Below are 11,928 nucleotides of genomic sequence, written 5' to 3'. Positions count from 1 at the left end.
CTCCAACTAATTTGTTGATACGCAAGCCTAAGTAGTAGAGTTTTGTAGAGAGGTGGCCTACAAAAAACGGAAATTGCCCAGTGAAGTTATTCTCAGATAAGTCTACTACTTGTAGATCGGAGCAGTTACTAAGAGCAGTAATAATGGGGCATCTCGTGGTGTTGCCGCTAATAAGGTAATTGCCCACAACTCAAGTTGCCGGAGATGTATCAATTTACCCAACTGCATAGGCACTATTCCGCTGAGCTGGTTCATTGATATGTCAATTATTTGAAACTTGGTACAATTGAAGAGGGATGAAGGAACACTGCCACTTAGCTGATTATCACCCAGATAGAGTTCCATCCAATGGAATGTGGCCAACTAATTGGTTAAGAGATATATCCAATGTTTCAAGATTGGTGCAGTTGGACAATGAAGATGGAATGCGTGCCGTCAGATGTTAACCCCCAGAGAAAGATGGCAGATGTGGCTTAGCATACCCAATTTGGAAGGAACACTGCCGTGAAGGTTGTTCTCCTGCAAATCTAAGTACTGCAAAGAGGATATGTTTCCCAAGCAGTCCGGGATTATTCCCGTCATATTGTTAGAACACAAGTACATGGATACTAGGTTGGGGAGAAGACATAGTTGTGGGGCAATGTTTCCTGTGAGATTGTTATAGGACAAATTCAAGTTCCGAAAACTGCGGCAGGTACCGAAAGTGGGCGGAATGAAACCCTGGAGTTGATTGAGAGAAAGACGAAGCATCTTTAAGGGAGAGAGGGTTCCCAACTGATAGGGAATTTGACCGTGGAAATTGTTATTGGGAAGGTCGAGTATTGTAAGAAAGGAGAGATTGGCGAGAAGAGGAGAGATTGTACCTTGTAATCCCATGCTCGAAATAACTCTCTGTCTGCGCCTGCTGCATATGATACCCGTCCACTCGCAAAACGAAACATTCGGTTTCCAGGTAGCGGCTAAGGCCTGGGAGGGATCATATGTGATTGCAGACTTGAATGCAAGCTGAGCGTGTTGATTGGAAGCATTGGTGATACAAGGAGGATGGTGAGGGAAATGGGCGATGGGTGTGGAAAAGACAGAAGGATTGAGAAAGAGAATGGAATAAAAGAGGAGTAGGTGGCAGCACCAGAAAAGAGAAGGGATGTAACAGGTATCCATCATTTCCTCTTCTCTCTCAGTGTGTGCGCACATAAACATTATTCATGGCGTGAATTGATTTCTTTGTTACAACAATTCAACGATAAACACAATACTTGATTTTTCACCCTACATAAAATGTTCACTTACCTGAGATGTCTTTTTCTTAAAACTGTAAACTATTTGTAATTGGCTACATGCTTATTATTTTCATTTTCCATCATTCAACATTGTTAATCACTTTGCTTTCAAACGTAGTAATAGAGAATAACTAATAGGTGTGACAATAAGAATAGTAAAAGAAAATAGTTTCAAATTGATAAAAAATGAAGATTGTTTGTAATTCACTATATTCTTATTATTCACATTTTCTATCATTCAACATTGTTACATTGTCACTTTGCACTTTAAATTTTTATTTCATCATTCAAGTTACTATAAGTCTCTCTCATTTCAAAACACTGAGCTAGCTAAGCAAAGTTAAAGTTAAATTGATCAAATTATTATTAGACATATTTAACATACACTAAAAGTCTCTCTCATCTCAAAAAACTAAGCTAGCTAAGCAAAGTTAAAGTTAAATTGATCAAATTATTATTAGACATATTTAACATACTTAAAATGATCAAAATGATTATATGTTCAACAAATTTTGTATGGCCGCACTATTGAAATCCGCCTAGATCCATCTTAATCCCGAATCTATAAGCGCTGAATCCATTTCGTCAATTTTTAATTGAAAAAAAAAATTTACAACTCAAAAAATTTGATCCCTCTCGGAGCTTGATAAATCCAAGAGTAAAATAGATTTAAGCAATGACTTTTTTCTTTCTTTTATTTATTTATTTAAATTATTTTTCCTTTGCTTTTTGTTAAAATTCCAAACTTATAAAAAAAATACGACATTTTCCACTTCCTTAATACAAGTTAAATGAACCCTTACGACAAAACTTAAAGGAATCGAAATGGCTCTCGAGGTGCCGATCATTTGTGCTCGAGCTCCAAACTTTAAGACTTATCGCCTCAATTTCGCGTTCCAAATCAATGGCCCTCGAACACTTCATTATCATGAACGACTCTCTCTCGTCTGCGGTCCCTAATTCCCAATGCTCGGCCAGGGGCCATTCCGAATAGCCTCTGACACTTGGTGGACTCTGCGCCCTCGTTGCCGAAAAAATATTGCAGGCTTGTGTTCCCCGTCATGGAAAAGTTTCCCGGACAGAATCACACCAAATTTGTAGACAGCGACATCCGAGACCAGGGGTGTCAACTGTTCCATACAGGTGGGTGAAATTAGAAGAATACCGGAAATTACCCTTTGTGGAAGCCAGCAGACAGAAAGTTTTGTGGACAGGGTTCGATCCCTCACAGCCATTATGTTAGCTCTGATACCAGTTGATGGGATCAGAGGTAGAAGCGCAGAGAGACACAGCAGAGAGCACAGACAAATGGAGAACAAGACAGAGATCACAAATAAGAATGGAGAACACACAATATAAGTTTTTCATTACTGAAAGGCCTGGCCTTGGGCTTGCTTTATAGATGAGCATAGAGCTGATAAGAATAAGAATAAGAATTAGCTAGATGTAAAATTTATGTGTAGTAGGCTCGGCTGCAAACAGCCATAACTTCCGGCGTAAGCACAGCAAAGTGACGCAGAAAATTTCAATTCGACTTCACATTTAACAACAATCACCATTTTTGTTACATCTTCATCTTTGAAACCTCATCCTCTCCCAAAAAAATGTACATGCATTGTCATCATAGTTCGAGGAAGGCTTTACAACCTGTAGCATCTAATGTAACAATTGCCCAAATTCTGCAAGACCGACTTGAATATTAACATTGAAAAAGTATTGTTGAGCAGACAATTTTGGCTTCAAACAGAGTCCCAAGATCTCTGGATTTTATGGTATTACGGAAGAAACACACTCTGGCAGATTTTAGGATTAGAAAAGGAAATGGAACACCTACTCAATTGTCATCTCCTTGAGTTGATCATGATGGTTTTCGACAGAGAACTAGAAGTATATAAAAATAAAATTCCCCGCCTCTGTTCAATTCGCGGCCTTGGCAAATGAAATGGGTGGTCTCCCATATTTTAATGGAGAAAGTCTGCAATTTTTTTATATGTCGCCTGTAGCATGCATTGACGCGGAAAATAAAGGTGAGATCGAAAATATGCTTATTCCCATGAGGTTTTCCTTTTAGCATCGAAATCCTTTTTTGGCTTCATTTCCAAATCACTTTACGTTTGGCTTCTGTATCGCCCCTTGGAAGAACCAGCAAAATCCCTCAAATGGTGTGCAATTTTTCGAATCTACCCGCTATAAAGACAATTTGGGATCGCTCTGCAAAAAACCCATGTCGCGGGTTTTTTAATTTCTACTCCATTTGTTCAGAATGTTCATTTAAAACTCGCTGTCTGAATAACTCTGCGTTTTTTAAAATGCTTCATTTTCCATGACAAGAAGTTCATCAATAATGCTATGATCCTTGTTTGAAATCTCAGTCAACAAAGCAGTCTCTACAGCTTCAATAGAAGTATACCGACCCAATTTGAAATATTGACAACCTACAGTTGGACAGACTACACATTTGATAAGGAATAAAAGATCTTTTTGCCAGTACAGGTTTATATTAAGCTGACAAGCAGGTTTTTACAAGTGAAATTTTTTTTTAATACAAGTTGGTCTAAGAGAAGTTTTGAAATTTCAGGCTGTCCATGGCCTCGTCCCTGCCATAGTAGTGGCGAAAAACATACAAACCACACAAAGGCACAAAATCTATTATTATTTGTTCTTGGATTGGGTAATGCACAGAAGAGTGTCACACATTCATATAGATGTAAAGGATATTGAATATAATTGTTTTTTAAAGAGAGAATAATAAATTATAATCATATATACATTTCCAAAAGACCACTCATAAGTAGATATAACTCTATTGTTCACATTTACATGCAATCAATTATAAAATATTTATATGCAATCAACAACAAAGATTTATGTACAAAGAAGCATATAACCACTACTTTGTTACAATAGACTAAGATGTGGAAGAACTTTGACCTTCACAAATATTGTTGATAGTAGCACTTGTACTACCCAACAAATGTGTTAGATTTGATTGGAATTTGGGAATGGAAGTAGTGCTCAAAAAAGTGTCTTTGATGTTTTGCAATGTGCCTAGAATGCCCATCATTGTAGGCCGTCCTTGAGGAGATTCATTTGTGCAAAGCAAACCCACATTTATCAGTGCACTGAGACAATTAAGATCTTTATCTTCTTCAAGGCATCTACTAGTCCTCGTTAATAGACCCATGTCCACCACTTCTTGTACTTGGTTTGGAAAACTACTACCCACCCATTTGTGCAATGTCATTCCTTCTACAAACATGTCATGGGTGGGCTTCTTTCTAGTGAGCATTTCCAATAGCACTATTCCATAGCTATAAACGTCACCTTTGGTTGTAACTTGTCCTCCCACTCCGTATTCTGCATTCATAGATCCTCATCTTAAGTTTTTTAATTTAATTGAAAATTTTAAGTAAACATAAGAAAATCATAAGATTGCTTCATATGGGATATAGTTTAAATAATAACTGGAGGAATGTACCCAGTAGATCCTTTGAGTGCATTTGTGGAAGTGAGAGCTCCATCTTCATTTATTGCAAAACATATAGTAGCAATGCCAAAGTCTATTAAATATGCAGTCATATCTTCACCCAACAATACATTGTTGGGTTTCAAATCACAATGAATCACTTGCATAAAGCAATGATGATGGAGATATGTCATGCCTTGGGCGATATCTATTGCTATATTCAACCTTTGAATCAAATTCAAACAACTTTGTTCTCCATCATCGGGATATAACCACTTTTCTAGGCTTCCTTTTGGCATTAATGGAAATATCAAAGCTTTGATTTGGAGATCTGAATAGCAAGTTATGACCCGAATCAAATTCCGGTGTCTAACTCTACCCAAAACTTTGCATTCTCTATCAAAACTCTTTTGAGCCCCTTCATTTTGTAGATTGAGAAGCTTGACAGCAACCATTGTGCCGTCATTCAAAATCCCTTTGTACACTTTTCCAAAACTACCAATTCCTAACAAGTTTGCATCACTAAATTCATTTGTTGCAATGACGAGCTCTGCATAGGAGATTCTTCGATGCCCCACATTTAATGACAGACCAGTGTCTCTCTGAATATTTCTCCTACAATTCTTTCTCCACAAGATTGCAAGAAACAAACACAATACAACAATTGCTACAACAACAGCAGGTATGATAACTCTTTTGAGATTTGAAACACTTTTATGTTTATGAGCATAGCACGGTGGTAGATTTACCCAAGGTCCACATAGACCAAGATTTCCCATAAATGATGTGGCGCCAATCTTTTTGAAAACTCCACCTTTAGGGACTTCTCCTGATAGCTTGTTGAAAGAAAAATTCAAGTGCTGGAGCAATGTGAGATTTGCTAGTGATACGGGTATTCCCCCCGACAAATTGTTGGAGGAGAGATCTAGGTCTTGAAGACTTAGAAGTTCACTGATTGACACAGGAATTGGACCTTCAAGTGCATTGTAAGAAAGATTCAGATATGCTACTTCTTTGCAGCTTCCCACGATACTTGGAATGTAGCCAGTTATTTGATTTGCAGAAATATCTATGGCTTGAAGCTTATTGAACTTTCCTAGTTCTAAAGGTACATGGCCACTTAATAATTTGTTTGACAAGTTGAAATAGAAGGCTAAATTTGCAAGGCCTGCAAGCTCTTGAGGTATGTGCCCACTAAGCTTGTTGTACGATAGATCTAGCAGTAGTAAGTTCACACATTTCCCTAAACTTGCAGGTATGTTTCCTGATAACTGGTTATGATTAAGATCTAAATATCTTAATTGTTGGAGGTTAGCCATAGAATCAGGGATTTTTCCAGACAAATTATTTCCAAAAATATATAAGAGACCTAAACCCTTTAGCTGCCCAATTTCCATTGGGATGTTCCCTTGTAAATTATTGGAATCCATATATAACCTCTCCAACTTCTGAAGCATACTAACTGAAGATGGGATTGACCCGGTAAAAGAATTACCATCTAAACCAAGGAATATTAAGCTACTTAAATTTCCAATAGCAGGAGGTATTTCTCCGGCTAATTCGTTGTAACCCAAGTTTAAGGAGTAGAGTTTTGTAGAGAGGTGGCCTATAGAAAACGGCAATTGCCCAATGAAGTTATTATCAGATAAATCTACTGTTTGTAGATCGGAGCAGTTACTAAGAGCAGTAAGAATGGGGCATGTCGTGGTGTTGCCGCTAATCAGGTGATTGTCGGCCAAGGAAAGCCGCCGGAGATGTGTCAATTTACCCAACTCCATAGGCACTATTCCGCTGAGCTGGTTCCCTCCTAAGTCAATCGATTGCAACTTGGTACAATTGAAGATGGATGAAGGAACGTTGCCACTTAGCTGATTATCACCCAGATAGAGTTGCTTTAACTGGGCGGTCTTCTTGGTACACAACTCCGACGGAATGTGGCCAACTAATTGGTTAAGATTTATATCCAATGCTTCAAGATTGGTGCAGTTGGACAACGAAGACGGAATGCGTCCCGTCAGATGGTTGTCTTTCAGGTCAAGAAGGATGAGCTGGCTTAGCATACCCAATTTGGAAGGAACTTTGCCGTGAAGGTTGTTGTAAGATAATTGTAAGTACTGCAAAGAGGATATGTTTCCCAAGCAGTCCGGGATTGTTCCCGTCAAATTGTTAACTGCCAAGGCCATGAATACTAGCTTCGGGAGAACACATAGTTGTGGGGGAATGTTTCCTGCGAGATTGTTACCGGAGAGAGTCAAGTTCCGTAAACTGCGGCAGCTACCCAGAGTGGGCGGAATGGAACCCTGGAGTTGATTCTGAGACAGGCGAAGCATCTTTAAGCGAGAGAGGGTTCCCAATTGATAGGGAATTTGACCGTGGAAATTGTTATTGCGAAGGCTGAGTACTGTAAGAAAGGAGAGATTGGCGAGAAGGGGCGAGATTGTACCTTGTAATGCCATGCTTGAAAGATTGAGGGAAACGACTCTCTGCCTGCGCCTGCTGCATATGATACCCGTCCACTCGCAGAACGAGACATTTGGCATCCAAGACGTGGCTAAGGACTGGTAGGGATCATATGTGATTGCAGACTTGAATGCAAGCAGAGCGTGTTGATCGGAAACATTGGTGAGACGAGGAGGATGGTGAGGGAAATGGGCGATGGGTGTGGAAAACACAAAAGGAGGATTGAGAAAGAGAATGGAATAAAAGAGGAGTAGGTGACAGCACCAGAAAAGAGAAGGGACGTAACAGGTATCCATCATTTCCTTCTCTGAAACACGCACAACAATGACAATGCTTCAGAGAACCAAATTGTGATTGTTTATATAGACGCATAGATACATTTGTAAGTTTGAATTTAGAATTCATAGAAATTCGAACTTGGAATAAAGTTGTCTCGAAATCGTCCAGTCCGTCGAATTTTGTCTCGAAATCGTCCAGTCCGTCGAAGTTGTCTCGAAATACCCAGTTTTGTGTATATAAATAATGATGGTAAATACCCAGTTTCCGCAAAAATAATAAAGAATATCACTAATAAAATAAAATTAATCAAAATGCATTGATTGCATACACCACGGAGTAAATTTAGTGACGAAAAGAAAGGCCGCACTCACATTAATTAAATATTTCCGTCTGTTTGAAGTAGGCACTGACTTATAAACAATGATGGTAAATACCCAGTTTCCCCAAAAGTAAGAAAGAATACCACTAATAAAATACCGCACTCACAAATAAAAAAGAAAGGCAAGGGCTAACCAGCCATATATTGTGTCATTAATGCGCTGGCCAGCTATGTATGTGGTGCAAGATATGGATGGCATACATATCCATAGGGATCGGACTCCGGCGGCCACTTCGCGTTTCCGATGACCCACGCGGGACCCACCCCGTCTCGTTCAAAAACCTAATTCTGGCGTCGGACCCACCCCGTCTCGTTCAATAACATAATTCTGATAACTATTTTCGCGCCACCATAACTCTGCAACCAGAACCAGTTTGCTCTGCAACCCAGTGCCCGCAGGACTGAAGCGCATTGCTGGCCACCGAAACTCTGCACATCCAGTACCCGCCGGACTGAGCTCTGTTACCTCCTGGTAAATTCCTGCACCTTCTCTGCAAATGACAAATCGTGGTTTTAAACATTCATTGAGTTTTAAATCTGTTTTAAAGACTGCTAAAACCCTCGGATTCTCTCAACATTCTGTAATTATAAAATCATCTATGTGTTCGCTTAATTGCATTTCATATTAACCAACGGTTTGGCTGATCGACTGTGTAGAAACCCTTTGGGTAGATATCCTTTGGGTTTTCAAACCACGGTTAACAAATAAAACCCTACCTGCGGAGATCTTATCAAAGTGTCGGCGTTCAGCTGTAATAAAGTACAATAGCTTGAAAGAGATGTGGATGGAAGATCTAAAGAATATATTATGCAACATAATCATTCATACTGAATACTTAGGCTAAATAATAAGATGAGAAAGCGTGAAGTTTTTGAAGTTGTTCCCTAAAATCTGCAAACTGGCATTTTAAAATGGTCATCCTGAGGAGCCCTGCTTTTATGGGCCTGGAGATAATCGGTGTTTTGCTCAATAATCTGAATTCGTTTGTTGAGATCAATTCCAAAAATCCTAATTGCATCTTTTGAGAGAATTAGGACTACCTACATCCTGGACAACACCAAATAAATTGATTTCCCGGTAGGCCCACTAAAAAATATTGATTGAATGAAAAGGGGATCACAGTAAATTTGTAAATTTGAAAGAGGAGATAGATGGTAAAACACTCATCAGTAAGTTAATGAATGATTTCTACATCCATTGCTAGATCAAATACCTGTTTCCAGTTTCTCTTACTTATAAGAAATGCTCAGATTTGGATGTAGCCTATAGGAAGATGACATCTTTCAGTGATCCAGTTGGTGAAAATTGCAACAAATAGTTGCAATCCTTCCTAAAATTTATTAACTACAACAGAAAATTCCAAATAAAGAAACATAACCGGAGCTTTTGATTTAATTTGTAACAAACTATTTATTTTCTATTGGTTAATTCTATTTTTATAATTTTTCATAACAAATTGTTGTTATGGAAACTTTTAAATTTTAAGAAGCAAATCGAGAGAGGGGTTGGATTTTGTAATCAGAAAATACTTTCATATATATTTTTTGTAGGCCTCAATTTTGAGATTTAATCAAAGGTTTCACATACTGGTTCATGGCAGTGTGTGTTTATCTGTGAGTAGTTTTCTGTCATTCTTTTCTATTCTTCAGTACAAAGCAGGATTGTCTAGAATTATTAGAGAGGAAAGATTGAGGATAAATCTCCCTTATTTCCATGATAGAGTTATGATATTTATGAGTATTTGATTTCTACTATTTGCTAATTTCATTCCTCAAAGTATTTGAATTACTGTCTATGATTCTGGTTATTCATAAATTCGTTTTGTTAAACCTTTTGGGAGTATTGCAATAACGTTTTCTACCTGTATTGTATTAGTAAAGTTTATTCAAGTTGAGTAAATTATTTATTCAGTACAGTCTTAGTATCTTATTTCAATTTTCTTAGTATCTTATGAGCACTCTGCTAAATAAGGAGAACAGATAATTAGAAAAAAACACTGCAGGCATGCATTTGCCTCTGCTTCTCCTATGTAACTGTGCCTCCTCGTCACTGCTGCTGCTGTGCCCACATAGTCCTATTTGCGGCAGAGGAAGTGAGGACAGTGGTTCTGATGGAGCCGTGGAAATTTCAAGAATTGCTGCTCAATGCAAATTCAGAAATTTCACTTTAAACTTGAGGTTATTGAAATCTATTACCTGTAAGTTTTAGGGCTGAATCTGAATTTTTGGATCACTATCCTTGAAATGATTTGAAAGAAAGATTGTTTACTCTGATTTCATAAGATCTACAGTACACTTTTTCCTTTTGGATAATGCTTGTATTTTGATTATTTATTTTTGGTTATAAATTTTGAGCTGACAAAGAGTATATATATATAATTGGCTCGTTTTGTTATATAAGGCCATGGCGGGTATGCGATTGCATAACAACGTGTTTTTTTCTTTTTTGTTACAGCTGAAGCTCCTCCTGGTGCTTTGTTATTGCGTGAGGAGATCAAGGATCAACAGACCTTGGCTCAATCTACAGTTGCAACAATTGCTCAATCTACAGGACTAGTATCTCTGTCTCAATCTACTGGGTTACCTGTTCCTCTATCTATGAGTTCACAGTCAGCCAACAATATAAATTTTCAAACGCCTTTGCAAGGAGTCAAACAGAGTGAGTTGAAATCAGCTTCATCAATTGCTAAATCCAGTGAGGTCAATCTGGCAGGTGCAAAATTTACCTCAGATGTATCCCAGTCAAAATTGCTTGAGATTGTCTCCAGAAGTAACCGACTTATGCAATGGGCATCTGCCAAACCAGCTGAACATGTGCAACCTGTTTCAAGTGTCCAGACGACAACTTCTGGCAGCACTGGTTTTGATAGAAGGTTGGATGGTAATTCCAATTGTGTGGCCAGGGAACCATATGGTGATACAAAACTATCAGACATTTCTAGTAGTGTTCCTCAATTTATTCAACAGCAGGCACCCATGGACATGCCTCTGTATATTCGTTCACAGCTGAGCTGGATGCATCCTCAGAATCTGTCATCTCATGCCACTTCTCAGGGAGGTGTAAACTCGATGTTAGAATTTCCAAATTCAACCACACAGAGTCCTTTTAATTGCAGGCAGATACCAATGGGAGCTGATACATCCCAATCTCAAAAACAACTATGGAAGTCTTTACCTTCAAAACAGCCTTCTCAACAGACATCTGAATTTTCAAATTCGATTCCACCAGATTTGAATGTAGAAAAACAGTCTCCAAGGTCTCCAGTTAGGTAGTCTTCTGGAATGCTGGTTGATTCACAGCCTGATTTGGCCCTCCAGCTTTGATTTATTGAGCATTTAAAAGGTTGACAGGGAACATAATTATGTGTGAATCTCTTGGGACAGTTTTGAATAACTGGAACTTCTTAGTGGTTGGTGAAATTTGTTGGCTAGTTAGGGCATTGAAACTGGTTTCCTTCTATTTGTATGTTTAACTATGCTTGTGGTTCCTTCGCAGGCAAACCAACTTGGTCTTTGTAATATCAAAAGCTCTGCATTTTTGCGACCATTGAAACAGTTCTGTTAATATTATTGGTTTTCAAAATTTACTTTGAAAAGTGGCATTGATTATTGTTCTTTTGTTGAGCCTGAGATTTAAAAACAGAGGTCATGGTTTTTGATTACTCAGTTGTTAGGACTGCAATCTTAAGTTGGGAAGTTGTGTTATCTTAACAGACTTGCATTTAGTAAATAGAGTAGCATTGATCATCTTCTAGAAACTGAATTAAGACCATCTCATTCTGATTAAATGGTTACTGGCTTGCTTGTGCTCATTTCTCATTGCTATGTATGCTCGGATTAGTTTTCAAAATTTACTTTGGAAAGTGGCATTGATTATTGTTCTTTTGTTGAGCCTGAGATTAAATAACCAAGGGCATGGTTTTTGATTTTTTACTGCTAAGAATTGTTATATGTAACCCTTCATTTTCATATTATGGATTACTTTATCTTGTTTTATGTAGATTTATTTTTTTGATATCAGTCTACTTTGCAATTAAAATACAGCTATTAGCCTATTGCTGGGC

General features: G+C 38.1%; 2 protein-coding genes across 4 annotated transcripts; one reads left to right on the top strand and one right to left on the bottom strand.

Moving 5' to 3' along the window:
* Positions 1-4,070: 4,070 nt before the first annotated feature.
* Positions 4,071-7,660, bottom strand: LOC149173891 (uncharacterized). The gene is made up of 2 exons (XM_089428032.1): positions 4,748-7,660; positions 4,071-4,640 (listed from the first exon to the last, which is right to left on the bottom strand). The coding sequence occupies exons 1-2, from the start codon at positions 7,503-7,505 to the stop codon at positions 4,189-4,191; spliced, it is 3,210 nt and encodes a 1,069-aa protein (XP_089284158.1). The 5' UTR covers positions 7,506-7,660; the 3' UTR covers positions 4,071-4,188.
* Positions 7,661-7,998: 338 nt separating this feature from the next.
* Positions 7,999-11,447, top strand: LOC149173890 (uncharacterized). Of its 3 annotated transcripts, none has more exons than XM_089424770.1 (3): positions 7,999-8,336; positions 9,868-10,062; positions 10,320-11,447. In XM_089424770.1, the coding sequence occupies exons 2-3, from the start codon at positions 9,870-9,872 to the stop codon at positions 11,135-11,137; spliced, it is 1,011 nt and encodes a 336-aa protein (XP_089280896.1). In that variant the 5' UTR covers positions 7,999-8,336; positions 9,868-9,869; the 3' UTR covers positions 11,138-11,447. The 3 variants fall into 3 exon arrangements, with proteins under 3 accessions (XP_089280896.1, XP_089280895.1, XP_089280897.1); XM_089424769.1 differs by having other exon boundaries at positions 9,845-10,062; XM_089424771.1 differs by having other exon boundaries at positions 9,837-10,062.
* Positions 11,448-11,928: the final 481 nt, after the last annotated feature.

Source organism: Pinus tabuliformis, chromosome 4_2 (genome assembly GCF_031772625.1).
Source record: "Pinus tabuliformis cultivar Carrire ecotype Pingquan chromosome 4_2, CPIR1, whole genome shotgun sequence".
NCBI lineage: Eukaryota > Viridiplantae > Streptophyta > Pinopsida > Pinales > Pinaceae > Pinus > Pinus tabuliformis.
Note: the sequence above shows the minus strand (reverse complement) of the source record. Positions and strands in the feature narration are given on the sequence as shown.